Consider the following 16,342-nt stretch of genomic DNA (forward strand, 5'->3'; position numbering starts at 1 on the left):
TATGCATGTTTTATGATGCACAGAACATGACAGGCTCTGCCACTCTACAAAGGCAGCGGCACGCACCACTGTCGCCCCACCTACCTTCTGAAGGGGCCGCGTTTTCCGAGGTAGCACTGGCGGGGTGGTGTGATGGGGGGCGCCAGGGGACGAGGCCGACCGACAGCCGTGGAACTCACTCTCTTCCATTTTCTCAGAACCTTGGGCATTTTCTGAGAGGAGATTGTGTGCTGGTGATTTGTAAAGGTCGGGGCTCCTCCCCACCGGCTCAGCAAAGGGAACATCTAAGGACCCACACTGTTCTGGCCTGCACTGGACGCAGGGGTCGTAAGGGTCAGCCTGACAACAGCCCCAGGGGCCGGCCTGGCCCTTGTCCGGCTCAGGGCCTCTCCAGCAGTCGGCCGCCATGGCTGTAGAGATGAGGTCAGGGCTGGAGCCAGGCATCTGTCTTTGAGCGTGGTTGCTGAGCGGGCTCCGCAGGGCTGCTGCCGGGCCAAAGTACCTCAGGTTGTTGGCACAGGCCGCAATGTCCTGTCCGTGCATGTTGAGCCTGGGGTGGTGACTCTGAGATGCGGCAGGAAGGGGCTGCTGGTGTGGCTGCAGAGAAAGGTACTGGGATTGAGCGTGATGTAGATAAGCAGGGTGGGGAGAGTTCTCCTGGGCTGGCTGGTTTTTCAAGATAGCTGCAAAGTCACTGTGGCTGCCTCTGCTGTTGCCTCGGCGGTGGCGCGGTTTGCTTCGGTATCGGCTCTTGCTGCTTGAGGTGGACATTCTGGGGCTTCCGGACAGAGGGGAGGCAGCAGGAGCCACCTCCATACTGGGGATGCCTTCAGACCTCAACAGATCTGGCCTGGGGGACAGGACAGGTTTAGTTTTAAACATATAAAAGTTTGTAGAACTGTATCCCAAGCCTTAAAGTACACCGTCTCATACAGGGAGATAATGGATGGCCACAAAAATGTATGTTTGAAGATACTATATTAATGTATTGCCCAAAAGAGCAGAAATTTAGAAACAACCTAGATGTTTACTCACAGAGGATTCCCTTTGTGCCTTCTGGATTTTATTCTGTGCCTGTGGCCAGGTACACAATCCCCTTTAAATTCTAATTCGACCCTACAGGCTTCTTGATCTCTTCCTCATAGTATTAGCTATCAGCTTGGGGCCAATATGCCAACATATAGGCATTTGCCCATGATCAGAAATCTGTCCAACAATGGATCTGGATAGATCCTACAAGGGAATCACAAAGGAAAGAGTTCTGGCACCAGAGATGGAAAGGTCGGGTTAATGAGGCCAGAGGCTGAGTTCAGGGAGTTCGGTCTAGACACGGCCCTCTCGAGGGCGGGGCTGTGTCTTCTGCATTTCTGTGAAGGACACTAACAAAGACTCTTGATCATAGTAGGGACTCAACTAACTAAATAAATAAGTAAAAGTGGGCCAATTGTGGACCAAGGTTGCATAAATCAAGAATTCTAATTAGCCCAATTCTGTGCATTAAGGGTCAAAAAAAAGAAAATCGCATGTGCTATAGTTATAGCATTTTACTCCTGGGGTTGAAAGAGGGTGAGTGGCACGGCCCCAATCACACGGCTCGTAATTGGCAGAGCCAGGATTTCAGTCCAGGTCTGTCTGGCCCCCGGTTTATTTCTCTTTTCCCTACTCCATGCTAAGATAATAAACATCTATGCCTCAGAGACTAAAGCATGGATTCCTAGGGTCCATGATACACTTTCTCTCATGTTCCCACTCGTGGTTTTTTTTTTTTTTTTTTTTTTACAGGGACAGAGAGAGAGAGTCAGAGAGATGTTTTTAGATAGGGACAGACAGACAGGAACGGAGAGAGATGAGAAGCATCAATTATCAGTTTTTTGTTGCGACACCTTAGTTGTTCAGATTGCTTTCTCATATGTGCCTTGACCACGGGCCTTCAGCAGACTGAGCAATCCCTTGCTCGAGCCAGCGACCTTGGGTCCAAGCTGGTGAGCTTTTGCTCAAACCAGATGAGCCTGCGCTCAAGCTGGAGACCTCAGGGTCTCGAACCTGGGTCTTCTGCATCCCAGTCTGATGCTCTATCCACTGCACCACCGCCTGGTCAGGCCCCACTCTGTTTTATCTAGAGGCAAGTGTGCTAATGGTGAGGTAGAGTGGCCACACCCACCATCATCTGATAACGTGTTTTTAGGGGGATATCTTCCCATTTATCTGGACATCCAGTCAGCACCAGGGTCTCACCGTTTGGTCTGCATCCCAGGTTTGTGAGGCACGCCTTTCCTTTTCATGAGCTTCTCCATGGCGTTGGTGTGGATTATTGGGCGAACAGGGTGTCGCTTGTACGTCCCAGGATACTTCTTTTCCACTGCCTGCTCACGTCTGCACAATGAAGGAAAAAGCCCATCTCAGCCTGACCTGTGGTGGTGCAGTGGATAAAGCGTCGTCCTGGAATGCTGAGGTCAGTGGTTCAAATCCCCGGGCTTGCCCAGTCAAGGCACATACAAGAAGCAACCACTTTGAGTTAATGCTTTCCATTCTTCCCCACCTTCCTGCCTTTCCCTCTCCCTCCTCTCTCTAAAATCAATAAATAAAATCTTTAATAAAAGAAAAGCCCATCTCAGTCACTGCAGACAGAAAAGATGGGCAGAATGTTTCACAGGCTAAACCCACCCACAGATTCTAGCCACACTTACCAGGTACAGGCTGTTTGAATAACAAGCTGCTATTCAGGTAAAAAGGGGTAAAAGATATTAGATTCAAACTGACCCGACTTCAGTTTTTCCTTGAGCTCACAGGTGAACTCAGACACTGACCTCCCCTTCCCTAATACACCTCATGAGAGATATAATGCAATGATAGAATTCTACTTATTTCAGTAGCTGTTGTTTTGGTCAGGACCCCAGGATTTTCTTGCTATTCTCAGGAAAACCTTAAACCCCTTGCAGAAGCCACCTCACTTCCCCAGAGGGCACTAAGACCCCACCCTCAACATAGCTCTTCATGAGATGAGGACCCCTTCTCTGAGCTGTTCTGCGGGTGAAGTTGCAAATATCTTTCAAGTGCACGTTCCTCTAGAACCAGCTCTGGAGCAACTCCACTCAACTGTAAACCTCCCCATGGGCAGGGACCTGCACAGAAAATGTCCCCGGAGGACTGTTGAGTAGATGAATAAAATATCTGCCAGTTCTGAGTAGCAGTAACATGGAAGAGCAGCACATTGCTGCTGATGGAGACACTACATCTCTAGGGCAGGTGCAGTCTGGATACACACTTAACGAGCTCCTTCTCCCGCACTTCCAGCTGCAGCATGATGGCGCTCAGCTCCATGTATAAATTATTGGCCCGCTCAAGTTTTCTCTCATAGTGTTCACGAATATCCAAAGCATGCCTATCAAAGAAAACACAGGATCAATGTAATTGACTAACGAGGGGAGAACAAAAATCAGCTCTAATGAAATGAGAACCAGGATGGTTTATCTCAAAAGGATTTGCCCAAGGGCTCTCTAAATTAAAGGCTCCCTTGTCCAATGCAATGAATCAGCCAAGGTGCAGTGGGATCCCACTGGTTTATCCTTAGGGCCAGGGCCAGCCATACAGAATGGCCAAGAGGACCACAGATAAAATGTGAATGTGATTTGTATATAATTTGTAGCCTTTGGGTAGTGTTGGCAATTTCTTATGTTAATGGAAATAGGCAGTTAGAGCTGACACCATTATCACTTGTTTGTACTTGTCCACAGCACAAATCCTATCTAATTATAGTTGTTATCCATGAACCTGTCTTGTATCCCTTAAAATATTATAAGCATCTTGAAACTAGGGACTATATCTCATAAATGTCTGACTTCCATGTCCCTAGGACAGGGGCTGAATGGACAAATAGCATTTCTCCAGGAATCTCTGTTGCAGAGATATAATAAAGGAAGATAAGAGTTGGGGGGAGAAGATAAGACAGTGATATAAAGGAGGTCTAGGTTTTAGGGGCAAATTTGAAGAGAATCACAATAAATAGCACAGTGAAAGATGTGTAGGAAGTGCAATGGTGAGCCACACAGAGTTCCTGCTAATATCTGAAGACCTGGGGACGAGACGAGGTGCAGGAGAGATCGCTCACCTGAGCTCTTCTCTGCGCCTTTTGATCAGCTCTTCATCTAAGCGGTGTATACAGGTTCCTTCACTTTTGATCTTCTCAAAATGCTTTTTAACTTCTTCTCTCCATTCAGCCTGAGTGAGGACAAATTAGACTTTGTTAATACTCAATTCGTGATACAGACTTAGGATCTTGTACAAGATTTTTTTCCTGCATGCTTTTCCTGAAGAAGTTCACAGAATAATGTTCAGTTAATATTAGTTGATAGCAAAATAACTCATGAAAATGTGTCTCCACCCTACACCTCACCCCATTTTTTGTATTTAGTCCAACATGCAATGCTATCTCCCTTTTCCAGTTTCTTTGCAGGATAGGCTACCAGAAACATCACAGCTAGCACACTAGCTCTGCAAGTCAAGATGGTGGCTGAGAGAGCCCGGCCAGAAAGACTAGCTCTGATAACCATACGGTACAAGGATGTCGGCGAGAATATGATCATCTTCACACTGGCACCAGCATTCCTCTTAGGTTTTATGTATGAAAATATCTTGAAAAAGTATTTGGAGTAGAAGACCCAAGAGGCAAGAACAGCAGGAATCAGAATTAAAATACAGAGAATTATACAGGAACTTGGGAGTGAGGGAATGGACAGAAGAAGAGAGGAAGAGGGGAAAGAAAAATACAGTGGTACCTTGAGATACGAATTTAATTCATTCTGTAACTGAGCTCGTAAGTCAGTCAACTCGTATATCAAACTGCCAATACTGGACCCATGTGCCAACACGCCAACTAGCAGCAGCTTCCCGAATCATGACTCGTATCTCAGGATTTCACTCGGATCTCGAACAAAAATACGAACTGAGTCGCAGCTCATATCTTAAAAAATTTGTATGTTGGTCTGTTTGTATCTCAAGGTACCACTGTAGTATGCCCAAACAATTTAGTAAGCTGATGAAATTTTCAAGACAGAAATGGATGTCTAATATGTGATTTAAGTTGTTCAAAATGTCAGCCTCCTCTAATTTCCCAAACCTTTAGTAAAGTCTCTTGACATTCACTCTGACTTTGGCTGAGTGTTTTTGTTTTCTTAGAGATCAAGGAAAGGTGCTGAACTTCATGTTTGGGCCAATAACAGGACAAAGTTAAAGGAACAATCACAACATGGCAGAGATGGGGCCAAGAATTTTAGGAAGGCAGAGCCAGAGTGGCCATAAAATTATAGATCTCCAGAAATTCACAGGAGTATTTGGACATTGGTCTTTCCACAGGGCATGGAATTTCAAACCAATTTTATCTAAATTTTAGGGGTCAGGAAAACCTCTGCTGGAATATAGTCTAAGCAGTTTCTAGAAAAACAACTAAAGAATATGTTTCCTCAAATTATGTATAGAATATCATCCCAGGAAGTTAATGAGATTAAGATGATTTTCAGTGAAGGTTACAGGTGTCATTAAATGTTTCTATTGAATAATTGTATAATCTTTCTCCAGAGCCATTTTATTATTGTTAGATTCATGTTAACAATGATCTTTCTAGATCATGGAAGAAAAATTACAATTAGGTTATTGTGAAATTACAGGTTTCTCCCCAAATTTGCCATTTCTCATTTATTTATTTATTTGTATTTTTCAAAAGTAAGCAGACTCCTACATGCACCTGACCGGGAGCTACCTGGCATGCCCACCAGGGGGCGATGCTCCATTGTAGCTGGAGCCATTCTTGTGGCTGAGGTGGAGGCCATGGAGCCATCCTCAGTGCCTAGGCCAACTTTGCTCCAATGGAGCTTTGGCTGTGGGAGGGGAAGAGAAAGACAGAGAGGAAGGAGAGGGGGAGAAGCAGATGGGCACTTCTCCTGTATGCCCTGACTGGGAATCAAACCTGGGACTTTCACACGCTGGGCCAATGCTCTACTACTGAGCCAACTGGCCAGGAAATTATAATTACTTAGGAAGTGATTATCCTGCTTATTCATTTATAATATGCTATGTGTGTGTGTGTGGGGGGGTGTTTGTATGTATCTGTTGACTGACCATTGGAGAAAGATCTCTGTCAGTCAGTTGACTTTAGGGCACCAAACCTTCCAAACAACACCATTAGAAAGCCAAGATCCAGAATGTGCTGTCCATTGTTTGGTAACAGTCTTTGACAGTATCTAAGCAGTAAGTACAGGTTTGGTTGAGCCCCAGGTAATGCTGTTCTTTCGACCATCAGATCAAAGTCATGAAGTAGGAAGTGTATTGAGCTTTAAGAGGCCAAAGATTTACAATAAAGAGTTGTCAGAACAGAAAAGAATAAGGAGCAGGGTCAAATTTAGGTCTTAAAGTGCCTTCTTTTGTACAAAACCGTGTCATTGGATTCCAGTATAATACCTAAAGGAATCAGGAAAAGGAATACCTCCCTCTAGTGGTGGGGAATCAGATGTCACAGATTTTTTTTTTTCATTAATTTTGGAGGAAATAAACCTCCTGATATTTAGCTTATGGGTTTGGGAAACTTCAAGAGAATCTTCTGATGATGAAAACCATAAGAAAGTGAATTTCCAAAAAGAAGTTCCCTCCTGAGAAGAAGGAACATGGGGTGTGGGGAAAATAGCAGGTACTGATTAATAACGTTTTCCCCAAAGGCATCCTTTACTGGTAGATGGTAACTGGCGTTCCATCACATACACTTGGAGTCTTTATGTAATAGCAGTTCCAGTGGCATTTAACCTGCCATTCAGAAATGCGTGGGCATATCTGAAACCAATTTGCACAGAGACTGATGGGCCTCTGAGAGAAAACAGGCAGGACGGAGGAGTCCTGCACAAACTCGACCCTGACAAAGTCACCGTCATAGGCATTTTCCAGTGTTTCACTCAAACACCTGTGAAATACTGCCACAACCAGCACTGCTCTCACTTTTAATAAGGTGTAACTCAACGAAGAAAGGTCGAGTTCATTGTGTAAACAGAACAATGTGCAGCTTCGGAACCCTGTGAGGCCCAGAGCTTCAGTTGCAGCAAGAAGTGGCTCCCAGTGGATAACAGCAGTGCCTCAAGGACACGGCAGCACCCAGGGGACGCCAGCGGGGGACTCTGGTCTTTTATTTTCTATTTATTTATTTATTTTTATTCATTTTAGAGAGGAGAGAGAAAGAGGAGAGAGAGACAGAGAGAGAGAAGGGGGCAGGAGCTGGAAGCATCAACTCCCATATGTGCCTTGACCAGGCAAGCCCAGGGTTTCGAACTGGCGACCTCAAGGACTATGGTCTTTTTTTTATTTTTTTTATTTTTATTTTACAGAGACAGAGAGTGAGTCAGAGAGAGGGATAGACAGGGACAGACAGACAGGAACGGAGAGAGATGAGAAGCATCAATCGTTAGTTTTTGTGTTGCGCGTTGCAACACCTTAGTTGTTCATTGATTGCTTTCTCATATGTGCCTTGACCGCGGGCCTTCAGCAGACCGAGTAACCCCTTCTGGAGCCAGCGCCCTTGGATTCAAGCTGGAGGGCTTTCACTCAAGCCAGATGAGCCCATGCTCAAGTTGGCGACCTCAGGGTCTCGAACCTGGGTCCTCTGCATCCCAGTCCGACGCTCTATCCACTGCGCCACCGCCTGGTCAGGCAAGGACTATGGTCTTTTAGAAGAAAATAGTGCTAGCCAACAAAGTACCACCCAGCAGATGCCAGGCGGGAGACCGCTGTGTCTAGCCAGTCATTGGAAAGCAGAGCAGATGTTGTTATTTTGAGGCTATTTGAGACCTTACTTTTTATAGGGATTTCCCCCAAAATGCATGTGGAGAGTGGGAGGAAGGAGGCAGGGTTGCTTCACAAGGAACTTATGTCCTGTGTAAGCAGGTAAGGAAAAATTGCAGTGAAGCTTGGGTTATCGCTATTAATGGGTCTTCATGTCCCACATCAGGCCTCGGAAAGGCCATAATGTTTAGGTTTTTGCCTTCTCTGCCTTCCAGTTATTCAATCAGTAGAACTGAAGCTCTTGCACCCTGTGGGGCAATGTGTTAGGCTTGCTCGCGGGTTTACTGGCTGCAAGCACTTTGCTTGATTAGTGCGTGAGCACGTGGCAGAGGCACGTGGGCATAGCCTGTATAAGGCTATGGGTGCTTCCCCTGGGTGGCGATTCTCCCAGATGGCTCTCCCGCCACTGTGAGGTGCGGTTTTCCTTGCTCCCTTGCCCTTACTGCGAATAGCAGATTTTCCTTTGTTTATTAGCTCTTTCACTTTTATTGTTTATTTGCTCACCTGACTTTGCGAGCCTCCAATAAATGGTTATGTCCCAACACTTTCCGGCTCTGCATGTTCTCTACTGTCTGCCCACCAACAGCATTACAATGTCCAGTGTTGCCTGACCAGGTGGTGGTGCAGTGAGTGGATACAGCATTAGACTGGGACGCAGAGGACCCAGGTTTGAAACCCCAAGGTTGCCGGCTTCAGTGCAGGCTCATCAGGCTTGAGCCATGGTCGCTGGCTTGAGCAAGGGGTCACTTGCTCTGCTGTAATACCCTCAGTCAAGGCCATATGAGAAGGCAATCAATGAACAACTAAGCAGCCATAACAAAGAATTGATGCTTCTCATCTCTTTCCCTTCCTGTTTGTCTTTCCCAATATGTCCCCCTCTCTGTCTCTCTCTCACTAAATGAATGAATGAATGAATGAATGAATGAATGAATGAATAAATAAATAAATAAAAGGTGTCCAACATACTAAAGTTTTCCTCTCTTCCTTCCCTTCTATCTCCTTCCTCTCCCTTTCATATTCTTGCTCCAAAAGAACCATTTCTTTTTTATTTGAATTTTAGCACTGCATGTATTGATAAAAGTGAGTTTGTATAAGTAAGGATACTATTGGTGCTTAGTTGCACTATACAGAGCTTTGTATATGGGTGGGGCTCAGAATATGTTGTACTGGCTAAGAAGTGATATTCTGAAACACTCAAGTAAAATCAGCTTAGAACTTGAAGTTTTTCAAGTATATACAGTTATACTGTCTCAACAGCTTGTGACTTAGCACACTCACTGAAAGTGATTTTCAGAATTGTGGTATGTAGTTTTACTGTAAAGGAAGCAAAGCTGTGATTGCCACCATACCTTACAGTTTGAAAGATTGCCTAGAGAGTACTTACTATTATTCTTTTTCACTTCACAAAAGGCCTTTTTTTTTTCCTGAATATAACAGAAGCTATTTGGCCAATGACTGCTCCAGTGCCCCAGACCTCCCTGTATTTGACTAGACAGGCAATAATTTTCATAGTTCTAAAGGAGTTTATCGGAATGCATATTGAAGAGCATAGGAAATGATATTAAGTCAACCTCCTACATACTCTTCTGTAAGATCAAGCACTTTACTTACATAGTAATTCCTCAGAAACACTAAAAATTTAGAGAGGCAAGTCTAACTAAACATTTAAAGACATGGTTGGGGAGAGAGCTAAGTTTGTGGCTTACAGAAAGTGTGTTGGATCTTTGGGAAACAGGCTAAGAATCTCTGATTCATTGTTCCTTAGGAACTCCTAAACCCTGGGGCTTTATTAAGATATCCTCAATGTCTGATGGGCATAGATTCTCGGTGTTCATCAGCAGCCTGAGAAGCACATACTCTGAGCCTGGGGTTGGGGCAGATAGTAAAGCTATTGGAGGACCTGTTTAACTCCTTGGACGGCCCCTCCCATCCAGTACTCTCTCAACATACACTTCCCTGGTAGGTAAACTCATCACCCTCTGCAGATGCGAGGCTCTGAGGAGTAGACTGAAACACCAACTGGTAATAAAATATCTTCTCTGAGAGTAAATCTTTGAAATGATACTGGAAAATACTGTGGAGATGGAATTCATCTTACAAAAATTCACTTAGGGCCCTGGCCAGTTGGCTCAGTGGTAGAGCGTCGGCCTGGCGTGTGGAAGTCCCGGGTTCAATTCCCGGCCAGGGCACACAGGAGAAGTGCCCATCTGCTTCTCCCCCCCTCCCCCCCTCCTTCCTCTCTGTCTCTCTCTTCCCCTCCTGCAGCCGAGGCTCCATTGGAGCAAAAGATGGCCTGGATGCTGGGGATGGCTCCATGGCCTCTGCCCCAGGCGCTAGAGTGGCTCTGGTCGCGGCAGAGCGACACCCGGGATGGGCAGAGCATCGCCCCCTGGTGGGCATGCCAGGTGGATCCCGGTTGGGCGCATGCGGGAGTCTGTCTGACTGCCTCCCCATTTCCAGCTTCAGAAAAATACAAAAAAAAAAAAATTCACTTAGAAGCACAGTTACATGAGAGAGAAAGCAATACTGCTGTGAAATCCTGCAGGCATAAAGCCAGCATTTAGGATCATCACATTTATTTTGAAAGCCATAGCTTCATCCCATTTTACTCCTTTTGCTATTGCCTCGCTCTGGTAGGGAGAAGGACCTCATGTACATTTATCTGCCACCACTCCCTATCCATACTGATAGCGGCTGGACCACCAGTCCTTGTGACATTTACAAAATTTTAACTTAATAGTCACAAATTCCTCTCTCTCTCTGCACCCATGCCTTTCCAATGTGCTATGGCAGATTATTCTCTCATCAAGAGGTGACGTCTATTTCTCCGTCTGGGGTTGCCTGTGACTGGCTTTGGCCGATGAGACATTAGCATGCGTGATGCATACACAGGCTTGAAAATCACTTGTACCCTGGAGCTTGCTCTCTCGCTGCATCTGTCACCCTGAGAACACTATGTGAACAAGCCCAAGCTAGCCTGCTGCAAGGGAAGAGGCCATGTGGAGAAAAACTGGGGTGCTCCAACTAATAGTCAACCAGTTGCCAGACTTGTGAACGAGGCCATCTGGGACCTGCCAGCCTCCCATCCGACCTGTCAACCGACTGCAGGCCTGTTTGACCTGTCAAAGGCAGCAGAGCTGTCTAGCCCAAATTCCCAGCCCACAAAATCGTGAGCTAAACAAAAGTGTATTGTTTCACAAATTTTGAAATGGCTTGTAATGCAGTAAGAGCTAACGGCTACATTAAATTATATTGTATTTGCTGCTACTAAGTGACTTATAAAGTTAAAGGAAAGGTTCTCTCTGGGCCTCATTCTATCCTGGGCTCTTTCTGGTATTTAACTCCTCTCCTCTGTACTTTAGCTTTTCTACTACAAAGATAGTAATACTTTCATGAAATTCAGCAGTAATTCTAATTTGGATATATATACATTACAGCTCTCATATCATCTTTTTCTTTTCAACAGTTTTACGAGAACCTGCTATGAAGATCAGATTCTGATACATGTTCTTTTCAATTGAGATAATAATAGACGTGCTTAAAAAATCCAAAAATGTCAAATGTATAAGGTTTTATAGTTAATGTTTCACAGAGATGGAATGATACAATTGTTATAAGAATCAGAACGGGCTTTTTTAAAGAATGACTTGCTCTCACTGAGAGTTCCCTGTCTATCTATCCAGTAGCACCTGGCAGAAAGCTTCCTGACTTACCTGGGACTTGAAGTAAGTTTCTTGCGGGGTGGCAAGGACGTCTGCTGATGCGATGTCTAAATGCATGAGTGTCTGCCGAAAAGAAGGTCGGTTGCGAGGTTTACTTTGCCTAAAAGTAAAAAAGGGCAGCTTGTGCATTTCAGGAGTTATGTCCAGGAAGATAAAGATTTTGTTCTACTTTATGAAAAAAAAGACATTTTGACTCCATGCATGGCTATATCTCAGGCAGTGTTGATGGAAAACCAATCTCTAGGATCAGTGACCTGTTTGATAGTGATCCCTTAGGACTGGTAAAGTAATAAGACTATCATTTACTAAGGCCTATTACTTCAAGATGTACTAAATTCTTTGTTTGTAAATAGTCCCAAGGCTCTAGTGTTTATACTACCAGGTAAGACACTCCTAATACATACGAGAGACTTCCCTGTAGTTTTAGAGAAGTTGTAAATATGGTGTTGAGGAAGAAGGTAAAAGGATATTAGGAGAAATATATTTCTTACCATGTCTGTTTCATGAGGATTTTGAATCCATCAGGGCAAGTGGAAGGAACTGGAAGGTGGAGGCTATTGCTTCCAACACCCCAAATAATGGCTGAAGAGTCTACATCTTTGTAAGGGATCTCCCCTGTCAGCAGTTCCCAAAGCACCACTCCAAAAGACCTGCAGCAGGACCAGGAACATGTACAGAAGACAGTTCAGAAAGACTGATTTGTATTTTAGCTCTTCATTAATTTTTAACCAAATGTGTACCAGTTTTAAAATTCTAATACTGCTACAACAAAAATGGAAACGGCCAGGAAAACTCTAAAGAAGAAAGTCAGTGAGGGGTACCCAACACTACCAGATAGGAAGACACTTTACAAAGCTTTGGTAATTAACTCCGGTGCATAGACAGCCAGACTAATGGAATGGAACAGAGTTCCAGAAATAGACCAAATACATATAGGAATTTCATATATGATAAAATTGGCATCTCAAACCAGTGGGGAAAAATTAATTATTCAATTGAAAAAATATAAAGAAATAAATAAATGCTGTTGGGACAACTGGAGAGAAAATTAAATTTATACTTCATTATACATAAAGATTAATTCTTAATGAATCGAAGATTTAAATATAAAAAATGAAACCATAAAAATCCTGAAAGACTACATGGGAAATTAAAAAAAAATCTTAGAGTGGTGAAGGCTTTTCTAATTATGAAATTCAGAGCCATAAAGGGAGAGAATGATGAAAAAGAAAATCTAGCATAGAAACAAATTCCAGGGATGATGTCAGAGTAATGGTGCGGTAGGAAGTGATACTGATAAATCTCCCCCAAAACTCAACAAGATCTTCAACCAGAAACAGAAAAACCTATCCTTGGAGCCTCCAGATGTTTCACAATACACCCGAAGGTATGGTCGAGCGAAAAATTGGCTAAATATATCATCAAACCCCGAAGGAAACAGGGAGTAAGAAATGCTCTGCCTTCCTCACTAACCTAAACAGGGCTGCTTTCACTGGGAACTGAGAGTATAGAAACTAAGGCAGGCAAAGGCGGTGAATAGATCCAGGCCACGGCACAAACGGCCGAACCAGGCTGTGGCACGGAGATCCAAGCCGAGGTAACAAATTCCACCATAAGCAATATGTGGAAAATAACAAAATGTGAAAAGTATCTGTAATTCATATACACAAAAGGCTAATCTTAATATATAAAATATTCTTATAAATTGATAATAATAAAGATCAGAAAGCTTAGCAAAGAATCAGAATAGTTCACAAATAAATTACAAATGGTTTGTAAACATGAAAAAATGTACAACCTTATTTATAAGAGAAATGCAAATTAAAATTGCACCAAAGATACTTTTTTTAAACCTACATGGTTGGCAAAAATCCAAAAGTTTAACTTTGTTGGTAAAACTGAGAAGATATTTTTATACATTTCTGTTGGAAACATAAATTGGTATAATCTCTGAGAAGGACATGTTTATAATAATTACCCAAATTACAAGTGATCCCACATTTCTTCTTTATCTTATTTACTCTGGTGTTATATGCAATTTTAATATATGCTGTTATTTTGGTTTTAAGCCTAAAAGTTATTAGTAGTCAATTTTAAGAATGGAAGAAAAGCAACTACAGGGAAATACACTGTTAACAGCAAAGACTTAGAGGAAATTGATAAAAATTTTTTTAAAAGGCCAACAACAACAAAATAGTGTAGCCCACAGGGCTGCTTCATAAAAAGACAAACAGCCCTGTAGAACTCAAGTAGGTCTAAAGCACAGAAGTATATCACATCAGTAGATCACTGATACATAGTACGATGGCCTGAGTCACCAAGAACAGGTAAATTTTGTTTAAAGTATTTTATTTAAGAAGCTGAGAATTATGTAACTTGTTTCAGGAAGACTTTTATACTAAATGGTTATTTAAAGTAAACTTTCCATTTTCTAGAAGGTTGAGTATATTCTCTGAAGGTTCTAAGAACCAAAGATTTTCTGAAAGGACAGTTACCCTAATTCCTATCCCAGTCCTTCTTACCATATATTATTGCACTGGGGCAACTCAGCTAACATGAGCCTGCAGTCAACCAGAAGAACACTAAGGCAGACTTTGGGAAAGTCGAAGTGTTGATGAAGGAAAATGCTAGTGGGTGGAAGTGAGTACAGGCATTCTGGTTGGCACAGTGGTGAAACTCACCATATATCAACTTTTTCAGAGACAGGTTCATTCCGTATCACCTCTGGCGCCATCCACGCGACTGTGCCAGCGAAGGACATCTTGGTACTTTTATCGCTGAGTTCCTTAGATGTACCAAAATCTGAAATTTTTACTGCGTCTGTGTGAGTCACTAAAACACTTTAAAAAGAAATGAGAACACCCAGATCATTAGTAAACATGATGAAACCACCACTCATGAAAAAGCATGTCTCAAATCGGCACATGAAGAGTTTGCTGCCCTCGACCTTGTTGACTCAGTTTACTAATTCCAGAATTACTAGGACACTAATGATACACCAGAGACTGCACCATTCTACTCACGAGGCAGCAGAGCCTAGTGGGTTTTTCCACCTGGTTTTGTCCACCTCCACCACTGTGTGAGCTTTGCCAACTTTCTTAATTCTTCTACGCCAGCTTTCTCACCCGGAGGATGGAGACAATTCAGTTCACACTATCTTATCCACAACTCAAAGGTGCAAAAAGCTGAAAATGGTGTATAACTATTTTTTTCAGATATATATACAGCAGACTCACTTTATTCCACTTTATGTGACTATCACAGGATTTGCTACACAATTTATTAATAACAAATCTGCTATGAATGTGGCTGATGACTGGGTGCTGCCCCAGTCTTCGCTAGGGTTGTAAGGTAAATGCACCGTTACCTCTCTGAAATCATCCTACTCCAAGAGTTTTGGATAAGGGATAATGGGCCTGTATTAATGACCTCATAGAATTTTTGTTTGAATTAAATAAGGAAAGCACCCATGCTCAATTAATATTGGTGTCCACCCTGCCAGTCTTAGATAACCCACTAAAAAAATCCCACTTCTTTTAAAACACTGTTTAAATGATGGCACTAAACTAAAATCACACATGGGATCATGACACTAGAGACTCATTACATTAAAAGGCTGATAAATATCTTGGGATTCCACTAATGTTGATGAGGAAAAGCAGGAATAAATTTAAGCTTAAGTGGATTCTATACAACTCATGTTTTAACTTCCATGGTAGTTACCGGTATCTGAAATGTGACCTGGGGCAAACTGCTTTTGCTAGCTTTAAAGATGAACACAATCTAGTACCAGTTAAATCCAACATATTAACATCCTCACACACTAGACTGAGTTTACTTGAAATAGTCTGTTTAGAACTTCAGAATGTCAATGAGTTAGGGATTCAGAGGCTTAATGGTGTAGAGTCCTATTTTTAACAATAAGAAGGCTTAATACTCTAATAGTACCAAAATCAAGATGGTGGGAAAAAAGGAAACTTCTCAGTCTATCTCCTCCTTTCTGTTTGAACTGAAGACTTCATATTTGCCCCCCTCTGCTGCAATGCCACATAGCTCTCTCTTTACCAAACAGCTCAGTGCTTACAATTGCTTTAGAATACCTTCATCCACATCCAAGCCCTGGTTTTGCACCTGATATTAAAATTCACATAATTTAGGAATTTTGATTTAATGGTGTTAGTCTTGGTGAAAATGCATAAGGATTTAAAATATCACGGGCTATTTGAGATCATTGGAGAATTGATGGTATCGTAAACCATGAAGTCAGAAAGGGTGATAAGCCCCAGAAGGAAAAACACTAGAAACTTCCCCTTCTGTCTCTTTTGTACTGCTCTGTAAGGGCTCTGTTGGCATGACAAGAGGAGCTCGACACGGGAGGGTACTAGAGAAGACATGATGTTGACACTTCCGTGAAATCTTCTCTGAGACAAAGGTCACACACCCTGAAGATTTATGGTGGGCAGTAAAATCTCTCTTCACAACAAAGCCAGATTGATCTTTGATCTTTCAAAGTCAGCCTGGAACCCAAAGAGGCCACGGCTGCCAGGGGATCGGGATGGTACTAATAACAGAAGGAAAAGCTTACTGGGCAACCAACTGATTCTAATCTTTAAATGACAGAAGTGTGTGATTTTTATGTATTCTAAAATTTTTTGACTTCTTCCTATAAAATTAATTCTCATGGAGAATAAGGTGATTCAAAAGAAGCCCACTTAGAGAGGCCTCAGGCAAGTATTTTCTGTGTAAGTAGCAGATGACAAAAGCAACAGGCTGAGCTGAGAATGTAGACAGAAGGAACGGAC

The 16,342-nt window shown here is 42.9% G+C and overlaps 1 protein-coding gene across 7 annotated transcripts in view; it reads right to left on the reverse strand.

Annotated features, from left to right (window-relative positions):
• The window catches only part of MAP3K13 (mitogen-activated protein kinase kinase kinase 13), a 182,495-nt gene that overhangs the window by 9,963 nt on the left and 156,190 nt on the right, over positions 1-16,342 (reverse strand). For all 7 annotated transcript variants that reach the window (XM_066240640.1, XM_066240642.1, XM_066240644.1 and 4 more), the window contains exons 5-11: positions 14,222-14,380; positions 12,032-12,190; positions 11,532-11,640; positions 4,109-4,218; positions 3,266-3,382; positions 2,236-2,373; positions 85-850 (exon numbers count right to left, since the gene is read on the reverse strand). In XM_066240640.1, the coding sequence (XP_066096737.1) occupies positions 85-850; positions 2,236-2,373; positions 3,266-3,382; positions 4,109-4,218; positions 11,532-11,640; positions 12,032-12,190; positions 14,222-14,380 (1,558 nt within the window). The remainder of the gene's footprint in view (positions 1-84; positions 851-2,235; positions 2,374-3,265; positions 3,383-4,108; positions 4,219-11,531; positions 11,641-12,031; positions 12,191-14,221; positions 14,381-16,342) is intronic.

Source organism: Saccopteryx bilineata, chromosome 8 (assembly GCF_036850765.1).
Source record: "Saccopteryx bilineata isolate mSacBil1 chromosome 8, mSacBil1_pri_phased_curated, whole genome shotgun sequence".
NCBI classification, from domain to species: Eukaryota; Metazoa; Chordata; class Mammalia; order Chiroptera; family Emballonuridae; genus Saccopteryx; species Saccopteryx bilineata.